At 40.6% G+C, this 20,910-nt stretch overlaps 2 protein-coding genes across 5 annotated transcripts in view; one reads left to right on the forward strand and one right to left on the reverse strand.

Moving 5' to 3' along the window:
* The first annotated feature begins 654 nt into the window (after positions 1-654).
* Positions 655-3,932, forward strand: SVIP (small VCP interacting protein). The gene is made up of 4 exons (XM_050335329.1): positions 655-796; positions 1,696-1,746; positions 2,976-3,089; positions 3,470-3,932. Exons 1-4 carry the CDS (start codon positions 734-736, stop codon positions 3,482-3,484), a joined length of 243 nt encoding a protein of 80 aa, XP_050191286.1. The 5' UTR covers positions 655-733; the 3' UTR covers positions 3,485-3,932.
* A 2,908-nt stretch (positions 3,933-6,840) lies between these two features.
* GAS2 (growth arrest specific 2) overlaps positions 6,841-20,910 on the reverse strand; it is a 74,447-nt gene continuing 60,377 nt past the window's right edge. For all 4 annotated transcript variants that reach the window (XM_050335324.1, XM_050335327.1, XM_050335325.1 and 1 more), the window contains one exon: positions 6,841-8,140. In XM_050335324.1, coding sequence (XP_050191281.1) covers positions 7,922-8,140 — 219 coding nt within the window. In that variant the 3' untranslated portion in view covers positions 6,841-7,921. The remainder of the gene's footprint in view (positions 8,141-20,910) is intronic.

Genomic DNA, 20,910 nt, shown 5'->3' on the forward strand with positions numbered 1-20,910 from the left:
ACCTTACTTTTATACTATTTTCTTTATGTTTGGGTGGAGTTCGAGTGGCTCTAGTCATAAACACCTTCTATTTCTGATTGGTGCACCTAATGGGAGGGGAGTGGCGGTCGCGGTTTGGCACCTGAGGAGGGGTCTCGACGTGGTTGTTGGCTTCAGCAGCAGAACATTTTGATTCTCCCTTATCAGACACGTACTGTATGGTCTCAGTACCGCAGTGTTCTCCCATTCTGCCGGGATTAGAACGGAGTGGGCACGTAGTCCCCACTTCGTGTCCACCCTCCGTTCTACTCCTCTGAGCAAATGTTTATTGTTGTGCTGGGGAGCACAACAGTCGACCTCAGCCCGTCCAGGGAGCTGCTTTTTACCCTGGAATTCTGAACCCTCTCTAGGTTTAACTCCATCCATCACCCCACAGCCAGAAGAGACATCACGGGTGTCTTCGCCGGCCCCACTCGGGCAGCGCCGGGCGGGCCACGCGAGCAGTGGCTGCCGCCTGCAGGCCCTGAGCCCGGCCCGGCCGCGCAATCAATCACACCGCAGACCCTCTGCCGCCACAGAACGGCCCGCTTTTAATAAACTCCCGCCGGGGCCTCGCCCTGCCCTGCCCGGCCCGGCCCGGCTCGGCCCGGCCCCCGCGGCAGGCCCAGGGCGGGGCGGGCGCCGCCGCCGCGCGGGGCCGTGGGTGGGGCGCGGCCGCCTCCGCCGCGGGGCCTGCGGGGCGCTCGGTCCCGCCATGGGGCAGTGCCTGCCCTGCCTGGGGGACGCCGCCAAGGACGCGGTGGAGACGCCCGACCCGGTGAGTGTGGGACGGAACCCTCCCCACTTCGCTCGTCCTCCTCCTCCCCCCGGTTGTTTATCGGTGCCGCCCCGCGCGGCGGGGGCGGTGACCGCCCGGCCCGACATGGAGGCCGCGCCGCGGGGCGGCCGCGCAACCCTCGGCGGAAAGATAAACAGGGCCTTGTAGCTGCTGCTGCTGCTGCTGCCGCTGCTGTGCCCGAAAAAGGGAAGCCCGTCCTTCGGCCCTCGGCCTGGGGTGGGGAGAGCCGCGGGCCCGGGGCCGCCCGCTCTGACCCACGGGCCGCCGGTGCGGAGAGCGGCGAGGGGGATAAGGTGTTTCACGGGAGGGGTGTCTGTGCCTAATCGTGGGCAGTGCGACCCACGTTTTGACGAGAAATGAGAAGGATCGGGCGTATCTCTTCAGCGCTGGCTTCTCGCTGCCCTGCAGCGGGTGGCCTTTGCCCCCGCTGGGTGTGTGGGAACCCCGTTCTGAGCTCTCCATCCCTCGGCTGGGGATTTGGTGGGAGAGAAGAAGGGCAGCCCGCTTGGCCTGGAGGAGCGAGCGTCCATTCCGCTTTCCAGGCTCCCGAAAGGATGCGCACTGCGTGCCTCCTCACCCCAGCCTGGATTTTTGGAGTGTGGAGGCTGAATTCAGCAGGCGGCTGAATTAACGATTTCTGGTGGGACTGGGCGCTAAATGCGCCAGCAGAGCTGCTCTTCTGCCGTATTAGTCACTAAAAGCACACTTCGTTCTTGCCGACTGGCAGTGGAGGGAAGGATGATGCTAATTGACTTAAGGTTGACATTTAGTGGCAGCTCACATTGCAGATTTGAGTCACGCTTAAAAATTTAAGACTTTAAAAAGAACGCACAGACTGTATTGGAATAGAGTTTCACTGTCTTTAACGTTTTATTTAGGAAATAAAAAGAAGACAGCTAGCAGAAGCTGCTGAAAAGAGGCAGATGGAGGTAATGTCTGATAAAATGCCATTTATTCAAATTACTTTTGGGTAACTTTTATGGGGAAAATAGCTGGGGCTTCTGTGGGAATACTGGATGTCGTGTTTGGATTGTGGGAATTGTCACTAAATACTTTCCCAGTTTTATTAATGTCTTTTATACCTTTTTTTATATACATGTTAAGAGTTTTGCAGCTTGGTAGGTGCTCAAAGACCATTGTAAGGTAACTAAGTTTGCTTGGATGTGAGAAGTTCTATGGTAATTAAAAACAACTTAAGAATTGGAAGTTCAAGTTCAACACTGTTTGTAAGCATAACTGTAGGAAATACCTAGCTCTTAACTGGCTAAAAAGAAAGGAAAAATGAAGCAACTTGGGTTGTGGATGGCCTTGAAGTTTTGTAGGACCCTTTAGGCTGCTGAAGAAAACTGGAAGTATCACCCTCTGTTACTATTTTTTGTTGTTTTCTTGAAAGACAAAGAGAGAAAACATCCCCTAGGATTTTTCATTACTATCTTTGAGAGCATTTTAGCCTCTGAACGCTGGGTAATGGAGATTTGTTTCTCTACCTGGTGTTCTCCTGAACATGCTTCTTAACTGCTCATTATCCATCCTGAAGTTGTGTGAGCTGCTCTTCCTTTTAGGGTGCTGTAGACAGTTTGGGTGCCTGACTCACTTGGAAGAGCAGTTTCCTAAAAGGCAGGCAGTCACCACAAGGATGTGAAGCAGTTACCAGGTTTTATCTGTATTCCTGCTATCCACACACCCTATGGAAGTTGGAAGGCTAGACTGTCACACAGGTTATTTCTCACAGATCACAGTTTAAAAGTTGGAGTTTTTTACAGCCTGGGCTAGCACAACTAACACAACCTCTTTTCTGCCCTGTTTGTGAGGGCAAGAGTAGGCCCTGACATGGGAAAAACCACAGACTAAAAATCTGTGGACTTCTGGGAACAGAAATTCTGGTTCTGCATCTGTGGATGCAGAGCAGGTACACTGCATTAAATATATTCACTTGGATGTGATAACAGTATGAAACAAAACACCCTCACTTACCTAATGGCTCACAGGGTGAGGCAGTGTCCTGAAAGGGCTGCCTTGATGTATTAATATAATTGCTAAACATTTTGGCCTTTCCATGCAAACCACAGTTCACAAAACTGTGTTGCCAGGACTTGCAGTTTGTCTTCTCTCCAGAAAAATAGCCAACTTGGCCTTACCCAAATGTGTTTTCTCCCAGGCTTCCTCTCGAGGTATTAAGAACGTTTACTCCGTAGAGCAGAAGAAAAAGAAACAGGAAGAAATAGAAAAAAGAATGGCAGCTTCACGTCCTGGAGGAGAAGGAGGGCTGAGAGTAAGTTTCAGGAAGAAGCAGTGTGATTCAGCTGTCCATACCTTCACTGGGAGAATTCTGTTTTGCCATGCATGAGGCTGAATAACTTAAGGAAAAAAACAAATTCTGTAAATCAATAGAGAATGCAGTCTGATCATTGAAACTCAGGCTTCCTGGGCCTTCACCTTTCCCCCTCACTGCTGTTTATGACTCAGGAGGCAGGAGTCTGTGTAAGATGCCGCTGGTACGCTGCCTGTCCCTCACCTGCAGGGAGTAAAAGGTGTTTTATTTTAGAATTTGTTGTAGTTGGACAACCTCGTGGTGGGTCAGTTGGTTGGGTTTTCTTCCTCTCTTTTCCCTGTCTTCATACAAACGTGGTGTTCTGCTGTTTGTGTCTTCAGTGGCAGGTGGGATAACGCGCGGGTTCCGAAGAGACGACGACTGACTTTGATCGCCGATAACTTGCCAGTTTCTGCAGCCAAATGGCACTTACTCATAACGTGGCTTTTTGCTGTTTACATACGAAGACTCAGCAGTACTTTGCTGTTGTGGGACAACATGTGGAAACATTCAGTAAAAATCCTATGAACTAACTCTGAACACTAAAGTTTTGCCAATTTCATTTGTTTGTTCGTTTGTTCGTGCATGTTTTATTGCATCCCTGTCAAAGGAATGAGATGAATTTTCTCACCTGGAAGTGGCCTCCTTACCTGTAGTCAGTCAGTATGTGTGTGCTCTCTGGTCAGTTCATGTCTGTCTGTCTGTCTGCATATGACTGGCCTAGGCACAGCTCAGGTTCCCACGTGTTGGTTTTGATGCTTATTTCAAGCTCTTCAATAAACTCTTTAAGTCCTCATGTAGAAAGTTGTTCATAAATATATATATATATTTGAATATGCAGGTGACAGCATTTCTCTTCTGTTTCCTAATGACTTTTGAAATGCTTAGGAATTTAGTGCCTTTTTCAAAACAAAGAGAAGCAGATTCATGGTGAGCCCTTGCAAATAGAATCATTTTGTGACTAGTTAAAAAATAGAAACCTTTACAGATCCTGTATACTTAGATCAAGAATGCTGTTTTATTATGAGTCTAATAATTTTTCTCCTCATTTTCTGATGTGAATTTCTTTTGAGCTTGTAAGTATTTATAATGAATTCTGGAAGTTAAACATTAAATTAAAAATCTTATTATTAATTGTTCTCCTTTATTACCACAAGAGGGCAGTGCTGCCCTTGTCGGGATTTTGAAAAACAAGCAGGAAAACAGTTACTACATAATCTCTTGGTTCATTTCCTAAAATTTCTGCATTGTCTAGGTGGACTTGTTACAGTGCAGAGACATTTTCTAAATACTCTGTATTCAGCAGTGTCTGTAATCCCTTTCCCAGTCATGAAGCTACCACTGATTATTTAGAGCTACCTGAACTGTGTGTTACAACTAGACTTTCAAACTAGTGCTCAAGCTACTGCCTTAATAGAGGGGGGAAGGTTGTTGGAACGTGATAAAACACTAAAGATCTAGCTCTTCATTTTCCCAGAGAGCATTATGCACGGACTCAGTCCTGCACTGGCCCCATTTCTGACCTACTTTAGACTGTAGAGGCTTTTTTTTCCCCCCCTCCTTGAACTATGTATTTCGTCTTTTACCTCTCTCAGTAGGGTCTAATGCTGTCCTAGGAGAGCACAGTCCTGACACAACGAGTTTCCTGGCTTAGCCTTCCGAATGGGGGTGAGGAAGGAGACTTTTCAATATTAATATAATGATGGCTGGGCTGAAAAAAACTGTGTCCTTGGCAGAAGAATGCCTTCAGTTTCCTTTGGTTGCTGGCATTTGCTCACTACAGTTTATTAACTGGTCAAAGCAACTTTTTAAGTCTAGTGAAAATGCATTGAATTACAATAAAATACACTAAACCTTAACTTAAAATGTGAATTTCAATATTAACATGACAGTAGGTCATGCGAAGAGGTTGTTAAAACGCACCTTTTCGTGTAGATTATCGAGACTGCTGACAGTCCAACGATGCCTTTTTTTTTTCCCTTCTTATCTTCTGAAAGCATCATCTTGCAGGTCACTGCAGAAACTCCTGGCAGGCAAAGCCTGGTGCTGGTAGGCTGGAATGAAAGGCTGACTCTCCATGGCTGTGATAGGATTGTCTTTGTTTGAGTAACAGCAAGTGAAACCATCTGCTACTGGATGTTAAAATACACTGATTTATGCCAGCAACAGGGTGTTCAGAGCAGAACATCCTGAGGTTTGGGAAGACACAGCAGCAGTGCCTCCACAAGGGTGGGCAGCACCACAGTGCACAGGTAAGCCCAAAAAGAACCAAACCCTCGTCAGCATTTCCAGCAGATGCATCTGTAACGTTGTAGTGTGGCAAACAGCTCGTCTTCCAGATCTAAAATGAACATGTGTAATGAATTCAGTGTTGGGTCTTAAGTTGCAAGGAGCTTGCTGTGCCTTCCCACCACACACACTGCCTCTTCATTTCTCTCAGCCCCACCAGCAGCCCTTGTGCCAGGTCTTCTATAAATTGCTGATAGAAAAATGGTGGTAATGCAAAGAAAGGAGCAATTATCACTGTAATACTGGTATGAAAAAAAACTGTCCTCAATCAGTGATGTAAATAATCCTGCTTGGAAGAAAATCTCCAGGTAATACGTGAACAGCGAGGTGACAGAAGCTACTTCCTAAAACAAGCAGTAACAGATGTTACATTTATAAACTAATTCTGAATGGCTTCCCGCACGTGAGGCATATCTGACATTACACAATAATGATGTTTTTTATAAGTAATCTCCCATAATTTATCTGTCTTGAAGTTTAGCACAGTTTATTCACAGCCAGCTGGAGCTCCCACGAGGTTTGGTCTACAAGGCCTTTGAGAAGAGGCTTTGTTGCAGCTCATATGAGTTAAAACTTTTTAGTAGTTCCAACCCCCCTCAACACTCAAATTCAGGCATGTTACAAGACAGTAGAGTTAGATAAATCACTACACAGCATTCATCATGGAAAATGATCTAAGCTGCTCTGCCCCCATCATTGCAACAAGGGCCTGTACCTCTTTGAGCAAGATTTTGCTGCTCAGCTTCGGCTTCATAAATAAGAGCCTTAGGCTCCTAACAAATTGCCCAATTCCTACACTGCTACAGGACCTAACACACTAAGAAAATGCCACTTACCAGATCAGCAACACTTGACTCCAAGCCCTTCTTCCAGTGCTAACCAGCTTACTGCACGTTTTAAATTTTGTTTGCTTTATGGATGCTCCTGCTTTAATTTCCTGCTCTGTTATCCACACCCACACCAGTGCAGTCAAATGCAGTAAGTCCTACCTTACACAGATGGTGAGCTGGGCCTGCTCCACAGCAGTCAGATACAACATGCTGATTTTAATAAGGCATGGAACATGAAAGATGGTCCTGATCCTGTCCAACCTGCAGACATTCTGGTGTTAATTTTAAAGACAACGGGAGTGGATCATAAGACCACGTTTTAAAATTAAACATCAGAAAATCGAGAAAAATACGAGTCAGTACTAAAATAAAAAAAAAAAATCATTCCAAGGATAGTTTTGAATGTTTTGTTTCCCTGCAAAGGAAAATTAATTTTCAATAAAATTTGTATATTTCAGTGCTATCCCCTTTCTCTGTGTAGCTCATTATTAGGGTGGCAAGCAGTATTGTATATTGTGAGCATCCAGTATGGTCAGTAGGAAGCAAAGTGAGGACGACCCATTACAAATAATAAGACTTTTCAAAACGCAGGGGTATTTTAAAAAAAATTTATTTCATTTGTAAATTTATACAGTCACTGAAATAATCCTACAAAATTATTTTTCTAGGACATTAAAAGGCACATAAATTACCAAATATAAACATAGAAAAGTAGCCAAAATAATGAACCAAGCCCACGTATGCCTTTAGAGGTGTGTGAATGATTTATGAGAATGTGAACCACTCCGCTGACGAGTATTTCACATTTGGCATGACCAACAAAACTAAAAGGAAGGGAAAGCTCACGTCCAAGAACAGTGCAGTGTTCTGTGGCTCTGGAGGGACTCACACCTTCTGAAGCTCCTCTTTGGGTCCAAGGGCTGTGCATCTGTTACTGCCTCCCCTGGTGGGCTGCAGGACATCACCCCCCTGCCGTGACCCACCAGCTCCATCGCCTGGCAGAGGAAGCACTTCCCGCTGCTTCCATACCGAGCAACTTTGGGAAAAATGGGAAGGATGTACACACAGCTCTAACACAGCTTTAAAGAGTAAAAAGGTGGTGGTGGGTGGGATTTCTTGGGCTTTTTTTTTATTATTATTATTTAGAGTAATGGCTTTTGGCATGCAATGAGCCGTTATATTCTGCTGATTAAAAGGTTGCAAACCGTAAAAATAGTCAATTTTTATTTCATTTCAAGAGGCATTACCAAATAATTTCCACAAATACTCGTTTTCCACCTGCATATATATTTTTCAACTAGCCTAACAGTCAAGGATTCGAAGTTATAAGATTTTCATACAAGTGTACTGTGTATTTTCTTCCATTAACAGGATCTGCTCCTTTATGTAGCTCTAAGTATACATTCACATATTAAAGAGTAATAATTAGGCTAAAAATATATGTCTATTTATTATCTGATTGTAGTAATTAGCCTATCAAGGGTAATTTGCTATAAAAGATACAGTACTAGAAATAAATAGTTCTACAATTCAAAGATCTTCAAAATGGGTTGCCATTTCCAGTCTGTCTTAAATTTCCCAAAGTCCTTTTAAAGCATGAACTAAATTCACTACACTTGAGAAAATAATTTGGACCTACATACATAGAGTCCGCACTCACATGAGAAGCTTATTTCACTTAATCTCCTTCTTGGTCTTGTAATGGGCAGAAACAACCAGGTAATTGTCTGGATTCATGTCCCTGAGGGTTGGAGACTTGCTCTGGATCGGAGAGGTTTTCCCATCCACTCGGGAGATCTGCAGCATCCGGCACGGGTCGTGCTTCAGTAAGTACCCTGCAAAAGTCTCCCAGCCTCCTCCAACACGAACCATCACGTGTTTGTTGTGCAGCATCTAAAATTGGGTAGGTAGAAAAACAAACAAAACAAAACAAAAACTCTTGTGAGGCAACCATTCAATGAGAAATAACCTTTTTTTTTTTTTTTTCCTGCTGGAAAAAGCTGTGCTTACTTTAAATGAAAGTCAAAAGCATATGTTAGTAGTCTGCTTCGCAATAAAAGGAAAAGAAACAGTAGTGGTTTTTATTTGCATTCTAAAAGTAAATTAAAAAACCCAATAAACCTGTGAGGAAACGAGCTGGTATTTTAAATTAAAGATTTTCGTGCTTTTTGTAAATGAATGCTGCATGTTTTTCTAGTTGTGTAGCATGGAGTGATCCTGTTCTTCATGTGGAAATATGTCAGGCAACGTGAATATTTTCAGATTAATTTTTTTGAAAATATGTTATTAAAGACACCATTTTATATGTCTTGAAACTGACTTTTCTTTAGAGGGTAGGGATCAATCTAAAAGGAGTAGTGAAGGGCAAGCAACCAAAACCACCACCTCTATCAATATGAAAAAAAAATTAATCCAATGAAGTACCATTACTTTTAACAATTTAATCTTGCTGCCAATACATTCTAATAATGTAGAACAGTCGAAAAAATACCAGTGAGGTATCATAAACCAGCACATTCTACAGAAGACACATCATAAGTCCCATTGAAAAATCCTTTGATTGGGATATTTCATGAAATGCTAAACATTTAGACATAGCACTAGAAGTTAAAAATTGCTCCTGTAAAAGGTGTTCTGGGAGATGTTTAACCTAGTCTGGGTTTTTGATTTTGGATTTATGGTGATGTCTATATGGTGATGTCTTCTGAGATGCCCCAAAACTCCCTGAAGATTTGCAGTTGGGACTTACGTGGCACATAAACCTTTTGTAACACAGGACAATTCAGATTAGTGCACATAGCATAGACAACAAAACAAGAAACATTCCCAATCAAACAAAATCACACATAATAAAAGGCAAAAATTTCATTCTTAAAAAAAAAGCAACAACCAACTGGACCTCAACCTAAAAATATTTTCTTTGAATTCTGTGACATAAGCAGACAGATTCACCGAGACTGAGAAAGCATAGCCAGCTGTACAGTAAAGTTTGAAAATCAGGGTAAGTTTACAAGGAATGGTACTCTTCATTTGAATAAACAGCTGAAGATGAAAGCTCACTTGACAGTTTTAACTTAAAAAACTTTGTCAATGCAAGGAAATTCTTGCTTCTGCATTTTGGTTTCTATGCAAAACCGCAGAGGGAAGTCGATTCAATTTTGTGGCTGCCGAAAAATAAGTTACTTCTGGTCCATCCCAAGGAGATGCTCAACTCATCAAGGTGAGTTAATAACTCCCATCTGCTGAGTGTCTGCTGCTGCTCTGGGTTGTGTGAGCATCAGCCTTTACAACAGCCCCACACAGGTGAGGTTTTATTCTGGATTTGCACCGGTGGGAAAGCAGAATCACACTCACATCTTCACCCACCACACTTTTTCCCTCTCAAAGTTTGCATTTTAGTTTCAAGACTCTGTTTTGAACCCTGACCAAGGGTATAAGATTTGAATCGTGCCTTTAGTCTGGACAATATATCATGAAAGAAGTAAATGGTTTTTTGAAAATTGCAGTTGAAATGGTTGACAGAGCCATGAGAAAACAGCCTGCAGGATTTTATTTAGCAACTCTCTTCTCTTTGAATGCCTAAAAAAACTGTCCTGAAAAACTTTGCACATTAAAACAATTTAAGCCCAAGGGGTGCACTACAATATGGGATGATGCTGTGGGAAGGGGTTGAACGTGCCTGAATTTCTTACATTGTCACAGGAGGGTTCACCTTCCAAGAGCAGTCAGTACCTGGACTTTTGATTAAAATGGAAAGTTAGCAAAAAGTGTATTTGGTTCAGTTCCCCTTAGGGACTATTGTGCAGGCAAACTATGCTATTTCCTGATGCTCATGTCAAATGTACACCTTTTATCTTTCCCCTCTTTGTTCCTTCTCCTTTGTATTATTATACTATTGTAGAATTCATTGAGTGCTTGCTTTCTACAGAGTGGGTTTTCCTACATCCTAAATATAGCAATTGTTCATGCTGTGCTGTGCCACAAATGCACCATTTTACTCCTACAGTCATATTTTGATGTTGGTAACAGCAGCACGAATCCAAAATAATTCTGCTGGCTTCATAATTGCACCAGGTTCAAATAAATATAAAGGATTTCTTACCAAGAAAAAAGAAAAATAACTTGCTCTACTTTCTAACTGAAAAAGCAGTTTCCTCCCCAACATACTTCAGCTGAAGGTGAAACTTTTGAGATTTTATGATCCACCCAGTTTACCCTTTCAATTTATCTGAGAAATAAAGAGTCGGTTTCTGCAAGAATAAATTTTCTTAGTCAGTATCAATGTAAACACACTAATGACATACATGTATTTTCCCACCACTATCCAGCCAAACTACAGTCTAATTTTAAAAAGTTTACAGCCACTGTAGCATACACTTCATAAAGGGCATTACTGCTGTTTCATACATAGGACTCACCCTAATGGACACAAGGAATCGTGGGAGCAATTCCCAAGGGGATATGGAACAAAACCAGAGAGCTTCTCTCCAACTATGCTTTATCTTGGCTTACATTCTTCCCTTGTCATTGAATTTGTGAGTGTTGTCTTCTCAGAGAAATGTTTCAGTGTAATAAAACCAAAAAGCTTATTTTAGACTTCTAAGAGCTCGCTCATGTGCCCGAGTGCACATCTATGGGATTCAAATTAAACCTCACCTCTGCAAATCTGAAAAATGCAAATTATGTAAGCCAATTCCAGATATTAATTATTCATCCACAGTCTATTAACGTGTATTTTGGCAGACAGCAATACATTAGTCCCTTCCAACCTAAATTGCCCTAGAAGTAAATAAGTAAAAGTAAATTTTTTCCCCACCTGAAAACCAGGAAAAACACACCCCTCAACCTTTCTTGTCATCCCTTATTAAGTCACATCTTACCTAAGCCCCTCCCCTTGATATGAGATTATACAAAACTGTTCTGGATTATGTCTTCTAGTTTTAAAAGCACCCAATGAGTCAACTTCTGTCACTTCAGCCATCACACATGAATTTGTTTATGGGCCACCTCTGAGTTTCTGTGTTGACATTCTATAACCACAACAAAGGAGCCTGCACTTCCTCTCTGCAGACACCGTGATAATGACACGGAAAACAGAAAGCTCACGGGATTAACATCTCCCTCTCACTGTCAGGAATTGAATGTAGTAAATCACACGAAATCAATCTCACTTAGCTTTGAAAAAGCATTATAAAAAATCTCAGCCTGAAAATAAGATGTCAAGAGCATTGTCACAATATTTCTAGCTGTTCTAGAGTCTGGTTTTAGAATTAATGTTCTGAATTATAAAGAATTTTATTTTAATGTTATCTCTTGGGCTGTATCAAACACATTAACAGGCATCCACTTAATTTATTGAAACAATCTCTTGTTGCATAAAAAAGAATAGGATGGAATGATACTTCATAAATGATCTATAAACTGAATGTAAGCATTCCTGATTTTATACATACTTTTATCTATCTATCTATCTATCTATCTACCTACCTACCTATCTATCATAATGGTTGAAAATAAACCAGAATGGTTTATTTTTAGAAATGGTTTATTATCAGAATCCCTAAATCTCCATTTTGGGCAGAATAAGCTTTAGTGCTCTGGGTCAAGTTACATTTCTCACTGAACAAGCAGCACTATTTTCATGTAGAATATTCTAATAAAGTTCCAAACAGCATCAGCACCACCACATCTTCTTCATGTCTGCTGACTGAGACTGAGGTGGGGAAACAGAAACAAGTAAATAGGTCATACCAAATATGGTGATACATTGCTGCCTGATAGATCATCCAGGTGAGGCAGCCATAGATATACAGATATTATATATATATATATATATATATATCTCAAAGATATACACATCAAGCCTTACCCTAAATATCTATCAGAAGCCTCCTATAATTCACTGAGTCATTCTTTCAACATTTGTTGCAGATCAAAGGAACAAGGAGACTTTGTGTGTGCAAATAAAAAAAAAAAAAAAAAGGCATCTAAATAATCATTTGCACTTGTAAATACCCAAAAGGCTATTTAAACATTAAAAGTATGACACAGAAAATGGCAGGTGTAATTACCCACTTTCCTAAGGTTTAGAATTTGGCTGTCACTTCACTCTGCAAACAAAATTCATCAAAGAGGACCACAGAAATCTCTCTGCAGACAGGATTTATATTTGGGAGGTCAGCCACAGTAAAGACAGTGGTTTTAAGCTTAACCTTACCTCTTCTGAAGCTTAAAGTAAGTGAGGGTTTCTCCTAGGCAAAAATTGTCATCATCATTAGAGTACAAAGCATAAAAGAAGGAATAGTAGAGGTGCATATATTATATATAGTGACAGTTTTAAGACAAACATATCATCTATTACAGATAATGTTGTTCCTTCAAAAAAGACGTACTCTTTAAGAAAACCCAAACCATCTACCTTCAAAAAAGTTAAGACTTAAGAGACTCATCAGGTTTAGCGGACAACAGGCACTTTTAACAGCCACTATCCTATGAAAGAAATCTTTAATTTTGTATTTTATCTAAATTTTCTTTCCTACCCAGACTTTTGTCACTTTTCTATTGCAAAGTTGAGTCTCAAAAATGATGCAGAAACGGTTCAGGATTTGTAAAGTGATAGCAGCTTACAGTGTCATTATAAAATATAATATTAGGCACTATAACTTGTTATTGTAATATAATATTGTACTATAGTATTAAATTAAATAGATACTACCTATTGTTTCACACTTAAACCTAGTAACACATTTTGAAATAAAGTAGCCATGGAAATGCATAAATAAAGGGAAGAGTTACTTCTCTCTGGAAGCTTACTCAATAACAGATACCCTTTCATCTCCTATTCCTTCCCCAAAATTAGTAGGATTTTGTATCTGTTTCCATCTGCCACTAAAAAAAAAAAAAAGTTAGTTCCAATAAGAAAAAAAAGTTTAACATCAGTGAGATCAATGTTTCTCTCTGATTAAGGGAATATTTATTTTTAAAAAAGGATTAAACTGGAAATTTAGTGAAAGTCTCGCTAACAATGCTCGCAGCATAAGTTTGCGAGCCTCAAAAATACCTGACCATTGATATTAAAATGATCCACCTGAGCTAAATAAGTTAACTTCTGGTCTCCTAGCAGATTAACTTACATATGCACTCAAAGGTCTCAGAGGCAATGTAATGAACTGTAACAGCACTGAATTAGACCAGTTACACAACATTTTCAGTGAGTGACGGATGCTGAAGTCAATGGGAAGTCCAATTCTTCAAAATGTATGTTGGGTTATGTTTTTCTGAAATCTGAACCAGACCCTTTTGCTAAAATAAGGTTTTTTTTTTCTTTCTTTTTTTATTTTTTTTAAAGCCCCTAGGATAAGAGCTTTAAAACCCTATCCACTATGTCCTTTATTAATTAAATCTACTCCTATCAAAGCAGCCCTCTCAGTCCTCTTTTCATCTCACAGATACTTCTGTGAAAAGATGTATAACAGCATCAGCTGCTTTACTTCAGTAAATCCTGCAGCAGAGAGCTCTCATTCATTTACAATATGAAGTGAATTGCTTCCACCCAACTCATCCTCACTTAATTAACTGGTCATCTTGCTTGTATGTTGATTTCTCCTGTTTCTGAACTGACATTAGTGTCCACTCTCAAAAACGTTCCTTTCTGTGAAAAACTTTAGCAAACAGAGGGTAAATAAAGCTGACTAGAAACGAGAACACCTTTGTCTCTTGGGGACCCAGTTTCTTTTCAAACCTTCTATATTGCATTAGCAAGTTCCTGCTAGGGGATCTTTGGGCCTCATTTGAGATTTCCACCTCACAACTTTCCAATTTATTTTTTCCAATACTTACCCAAGTTGTTAAACTACCTTATGAGTCAAAAACCTTTTTTTTTTTTTAACAGTGCTTATGAAACGCTATTATAAGATGTTACATCTCCAGCACAGGGCTGGTAATGCAACTGGGAACGGAAAACATGTGTGCTGAAGACAGACAAGCACAAAAATAAGTGTCTAGTGATTCCACTGAAATGAGACTGCTGTAGCTCAAGAAAAAAAAAAAAAAAGACTTCATATATTAACATACCTTGTTGGTATGACCTATATTATGTATATTATGTTACAATGCTCTAAAGCTGCTTAAGTGACATGTAATTCGTAAATGACTGTAAATTCCCCCTATCAGGAAGGCAAGTGGAACCCTTTAGAATGGAGAAGCTGAGATGGCTTCTTAGCCACATCCTGGTTTACAGAGGTCAGAAAGAAGGCAGGAAACATGTATTTTATCATGAAGACACAGGGTGTCTAAGAATGAGCAGGATGTTCGATGACTAAAGCCTTATCTGATCCAAGGGGAGTGACTTGGGCCGTGACCCTCCCCTTACAGCAGACAAACAGGCTGTTTGCAGTGGTGTCAGGCATGATGTGCCACAAGATTCTCCCATTTGATGTATCAGCAGAAGGTCCCACTAGGACAGCTTCCCCACAACAGGGACAACAGCAATTGCTGAAAACAGCACTCCTGTAAATCCAGCCTGTAAATAACGACGTACGGGGGCACCCGTGCAGAGCAGCAGTTGTGGATTATGAGAAGCGCAGCAACAGCAGGGTGGTGACAGAATGGGAAAGCAGAAAATGGGATGTTGGAAACGAGATGGTAACAAACAGGTGATCCAGAAGCACCCACTGGAATGTTGGAGACAGCAGCACTCAAGAGCCAGGGAAAAGGAAGTTTGTTTTCAGCAGGCAGCAGAAAGAGGAAGCAAGAATCAAGCAGCACACTGACACCCTAAATTGATGCAAGGCATGGAATAATGAAGGACAGGGAGGGCAGTCTCTGGGCAACTCACAGTAATTACTGAAAATATTTGAAGACAACTTAGAGACTCAAAGGACAAACTGGAAAGTGAGACTGACAACACTGTCCCATAAATTATGGGATCAGATCTAGCATAGTGGTGATTTTTATCTGACACACATTCTGCAGAAGAGATGGTAGAGGCTGAAACTATGGAGCAGTGATAAAGAAAATTGCACATTATGCCTGACATCGGGACCTGAGATACACACAAAGACACATATAGGGACGTGGTGGTGTTGAGGAAACTGGGAATTTTGTAGGAATGGGATAGGAACAAAGAATGATCCACTTGCCCAGTGAAGTGAATGGGAAGATCTCATTAAGCCAGAGACACTGAAGAACAATCAGTTGATTAGGGGTAGAAGTCCCAGCTTGAGGGGGAACATTTCTGCAGTCAATCTACCAGTAAAGATACTTAGAGACCATGAAATAACACCTCACCTTCTAAAAAAAGAGATAATCAAGTGAGGAGAGGGGAAATTTTCCCCTTTCACATTGCAAAAACGCAACATCCTCTGTCTATTTGTGCATGGCAAGAGAGGAATTGAATATGCTTGATTTAATCACATAAACTACTGATGCACAGGAGCTCAGCCACTCTTTGTATCCCTGAAACAGCCAGAAATCAACCTATTGACCTCTGGAGTCAAGGAAAAGTTGCATAAAACATTTCCACAAAGGGAGGCATTGGGAAAGGTCCAAGTGAGGTATTGACTACAGCACAAATATTGCACAAAATTATTTCAGCAAGTCTGCTATAGCATGAAAACAGAAGGAAATATTCCACATATTCCTACCTAATGAACTGAAATCAAGATACACCTTTGGATGTACACTGACAAAAAAAACCCAAACAAATCACACGAGAATCTGGACGTTCAGGATTCTCGTCCTCGATTAAATTTTCCCCTCAAACCTTACATTTAGTTTCTGTCTGACACAATTCTACAGCATTTGGGAACAGTATATGTTTGTTGTCTGATTAACACTGGACCTTGGTTACTGTTTGGAAAAAGCATCCTGTGTAGGCGAGCACTTTTGTGCGTGAGAAGCAACACAGATGCAGACCGAAGCAAACACACTTTCTGTTCACTGAGAACAAGAAAATTCCTGACAAGGGAAGGCTTTTATGCCTTGGGCAAAGAGGAATAACACCAGGGAAAAATAATTAGACATGGGATTCATGATCAGAATGGTATTTGTAGGTAAAGGGACTGTGCATTCCTGAGCACTTTAGGTGATACCTGGTGACTCTGAGGGCAGTAAGGGTGACACATTATTGTAGCTTCGCCTCCAGACACACATCTGGATCAACCACAAGGAAGATCTAGTCCCTGTCAACTGAAATGTGTGATATTGAACAGAAATCTAGTTGCTTCAAGCTGACTCATGAGAAATATTTCATGCAACACTTGGCAGAAGAGGTGATATGGCAAACAGATTAAATACATGAAGAGAAATCAGAGTTTATGAGGGTAAGTGAAAGTATAAACTGGCAAATGCTGTCTCTGGATGGAGATATGGAAAATGAGATGTACTAAAGTAAAAAAAAAAAGAGAGGTAGGGGAAGGCTGTCTTTCAGAAAAAAAACCCTCAAAACCATAAGTGCAAGGTTGCTAAAATAAATTGATGAGTGATTGCTTAAAAAGAGGGAAAAGGCTCTTACCTTTGAATTAAAAAAACCTAAAAATTAGTTTTCTTAATTGTAATAGTTAATCTATTAGCATTTGGAACCCTGAAAAGTTTCTCTTTAAAAAAAAAAAGTAGATAAAGAGTCAACTCTGTCTCACTTTCTAAAGTTAAGTATGTCAGAGAATAAGTTAGAGGGGCAGAATATAATAAGAAATAAGAGTTCTATTTATAAACTGTGCACAAATTTACAACAGACACCTAAGTACAAAAGGAATTAATTTTGCTCAGAATATCAAGATTCACCAAACTTGCATATCTTTAAGGATACTAAGACACTTAGAGAATGCATTTAAGCACAGAATGATCGTTCACTTCGATTTTGCCACTGAATTCAGGGAATCTAGGATTTCACCAGGCAAATGTGCGTGGGCTGCATGTGAACACGCTCACATTATAGCATTGCAGAAGCACATGAAAATGTTCTCATGAACCTCAAAGTGCCATCTGTTTTCTAGCTATTTTTTCAAGACTCATCCTGTCTCTCTTAATTTCCCAAATAAAAGCCAAAGAAAAGAAAGTATCTCCTGCAACCAAATAAAAAACTCCACACCTTCATCTACAGAATCCTTCTTGCTCTGCCTCTGGAAGGATGTGCATGCAGGTAAGTGACCCAGACTTAGCAGGAAAAATCATGACCCAGAAGTTTTAAAATTATGCTTGAGGTATTTTGATTTACCCAGCATTCAAAATTAATTTCAGTTGAGACAGGTATGGTAACACCCTCAAGTTGACTGCTAGCATTTCAGTTTAATGTGCTGAGGCCAAATAAATAAATAAAGCATGCCTAGAGTCATCACAATTCAATTCAGTTGCTTAGCACAGCCTATACAAAAAAAAAATAAATCCAAAATAAACCAACCAACCAAAAAAAAAACCCAACCCAAACCCAACCAACAAAGCACCACCAGCAAAACACCCACTAAACCAAACCCATCGAACACATCAGGGCTGCAGTTACAAAGAAAATCACAAGGAGGCAGACCAACACCACAGTCAATTAAAGGCATGAGAAAAAGGAATAAAAAGGTACACTGTGGGCAAGTGAAGATCTCAAAAAGGATTGCACTTTGCTGTGCAAAGAAAAAAACTAATAAAAGCTAAAATTCTCCAGACACCTTAACAAGGAACTGAATGCCATGTGTTTTACGTTTGCAGATTTATCTTTGAGGAGAACTAAAAGGTATTTGACACTGTAGAGGTCTTCTGCACTGATCAGCATAACCAGTACCTTGACTTTAGACAGTTTTCTGCCTTCTGTGAACTAATTCAGGATTAGCAGCTGGCTCATTTGCTTTGGCACTAACAAGTAAGCAAAAGGAAAATCAATAGTCTGAGGTGTTTCATAGACTGGAGAAAGATTGCAGTGAGGGCCTCAACAAAAGAATACCAGTAAGATTTTCATTTTTCTGGACATTTTCAGAACAGCCTTTACACTTTCACTTCAATAATGTCTTTATTACTCAGACTTTTTACCTCTTCATGGCATTACTTTCAGGACTGGCGAGTGCTGAGGTGCCTGATCCAACCCACAGGAGAAAATAATATGCAGTGACTGTAATACCATTTCACTTCCTCAAATTTATGAGAGAGATGTAGGTTTAATTATAAGCTCTCAGACATATGCTTTGCATGTCCTTCAGCGAGTAAATATACTGTAATTCTATACTTCAAGCCTCTAGGCTGGGCATAACTTTCTTCCACTTCTTCTGTGTACTTGGGCTTGCTGGCTATTCAAAGGGAGGAACTGTGAATAAATGTAGATAAAATAAGAAGAGGTACAGTTTCCAATAACTGAGATAAACCAGTGAGAGGGTAGCTATGGTTGAAATGAAGAGCACTATCATAACTCCTCACTGAATGCCTGCAGACGAAATCGGTCTGTGCTCGTAAGCACTGAGGTGTCTACACGTGCCTGAAGATGCAGAACCTACAGTGCACAGTTTCAGTGTGCACTAGCCCCTATCTCTGTGTGACTGCAGCTTATTGAAATAAACAGATGTATAAAAATAAAGAAACAAATATGAAATGACACCGCCATCACGATGCATTGCAAGGACGGCAGTTATGGAGTTGAATTGAAGTGAGACGTGCGTCCCAGCCATAGGACTGCACCAACCCATGGAGATCACGTGCTAAACCCCACAAACTATCCAAGAGGAGCTGTAGTGTGCTTTAAATCGATTTATTCCTGTGGCAAAGAACTTATGTTTTAAAAAGCTTTTAAAAGCAATACAATATACCAGCCAGACACAAAGCCATTTGTCCTTGGTTGCCTAGCGATCCCAGAATAGAGATGTAAATAAATTCATCAGGCCTTTATCCTTCAAAAGGTTACATGCTGCTGTCTAGTCATCCTTAAATATACCGAACAACATGGTCTTTTAGAAGGAAACTACTTTTTTTATACTATCCTCTATAAAAAGACTCATTAAAATGTGGCTACACTGAGGGTATTGCTTACAAAAATCTCTTCTAATAGCATCAGGAATTAGTAAATAACATTGAGATACATTTACTGTGTTTAGGGATGGCTTATATTTCAGCAATTTAATCCATCTGTTTTTCCTCCATCTTTCCTCTACAAGATGATTTTTCCCTTCACTTTCCACAATCCACAAGCTTTATGGAAGTCTGCTACCTGCATTACAGGTGAGAGAAAATTAAAGCCTGCCAAAGAATGGAAGTACAAAGGAATAAGCACAGACATGGAGAGGAGTGCAAATCCCTTCTCTTTACGAGTGAGGATGGCAATCCAAAACACCGAGGAGGAGAAATAAGAGGGAACTGTTCTCATCCCAATCTCCTAGCTGTCTGCTATTCTGAGGCCAGAATATTGCTCAAATAGATGCAGCACAATTTTATTACCAGTCCAGCAGGGACTATTGCTTAACATTTACCTTAAGGTGAAAGACTGCATGTGAGCCTTCCTTGGGGAGTAGCTGACATGCTGCTCACTCACATCCTAAAAGTGATTTGGTTAATTTGCTCGAAAACCTCAGTTGCACAATCTGTAGAGATACAAATTAATTTCCAGTATACTGAAACAGATCTTCTAGTCTGACTCTCTTCCAAAAAGTTCTGGACTGTGGAGTGAAGGCTTGGCCTCCAATTGTTTCCCCTCGTGGTGTAGTACAGCAGGAGCTGTAATCCCATCTCCTCCCACTCAGGCTGTGTTCTGAGTTCCTGGGTTTCCACCACTCCAGACTCCACACCGATGCCACTCCTGCCTTATCCTGGGCTATCTCATATATATATATATATATATATAAGAAAGGTACATGGACCAAAGAACAAATAACAGGCAGAACAGTTAAGAAAAGAAAAAGGCTTCTTTTTTTCTCTCATATTTATACAGTTCCACTCGTAGAGCTTCATTTTAACTAGATGTCCTTTTCCTCTTTCGAAAAATGCCCTGCTGGATTCATAACCCTGTAGGCAGAGCATGGTAAGGTGAAAAACACGAGCTGACCAACACTTAAGATTAAAGGTCAAATTATGAGCATGTGTCTATATCTGCTCTACTATTTGTTGTACACCTGGTGAACAGGCAGTAATTAATGACTGATACTTACCATGACTCAATTACACTGAATATCAGTATGTTACACACTCATGGTAACAGCTATTTTTGATGAATTCCAGATTTTCCCTGCCCATGGCAGGAGGGTTGGAACTGGATTTATCTTTAAAGCTCTTTCTGACCCAAACCCCTCTATGATTCTATATGGGCTTTTTTACTTGTACAGCACTTGTCTTTGAAAAACGCATCACTTGTATATTTTATTTCACTCTTTTTCACGCTATCTCCTCATCACAGTCCTAGGTGCTAGCAAGTCTCTGCACTCTAATTATCCTATGGCCTCACTCTGAATTCAATTCACTAAAACCCAAAAATTTGACCATTATCTCTTTTAGCAACACTTTGTTCTCACTGCTGCCAAATTCCACCTCAATTTGCCTTTACATATAAACATCATATGAACATCATAAACAGAAGCAATCTTTAAAGTTTCACGTAAACATGAAATTAAGGAAATAAATGTTGTCTAAGAAACTCAAAGTCCCAAGAAGTGAGTACATTGCCAGCTCTATCCTGCAGTATCCCTGCTAACACAGGGACAGCA

Source organism: Myiozetetes cayanensis, unplaced genomic scaffold, assembly GCF_022539395.1.
Source record: "Myiozetetes cayanensis isolate MyiCay16 unplaced genomic scaffold, myiCay2020 scf6-25, whole genome shotgun sequence".
NCBI classification, from domain to species: domain Eukaryota; kingdom Metazoa; phylum Chordata; class Aves; order Passeriformes; family Tyrannidae; genus Myiozetetes; species Myiozetetes cayanensis.

Excerpts from the sequence above, each read along its gene's own strand:
- SVIP (XM_050335329.1), top strand. The coding sequence starts at position 734 with ATGGGGCAGTGCCTGCCCTGCCTGGGGGACGCCGCCAAGGACGCGGTG. Across the intron at positions 797-1,695 it reads CGGTGGAGACGCCCGACCCG|GAAATAAAAAGAAGACAGCT; the intron begins GTGAGTGTGGGA and ends CGTTTTATTTAG. Across the intron at positions 1,747-2,975 it reads CTGAAAAGAGGCAGATGGAG|GCTTCCTCTCGAGGTATTAA; the intron begins GTAATGTCTGAT and ends GTTTTCTCCCAG.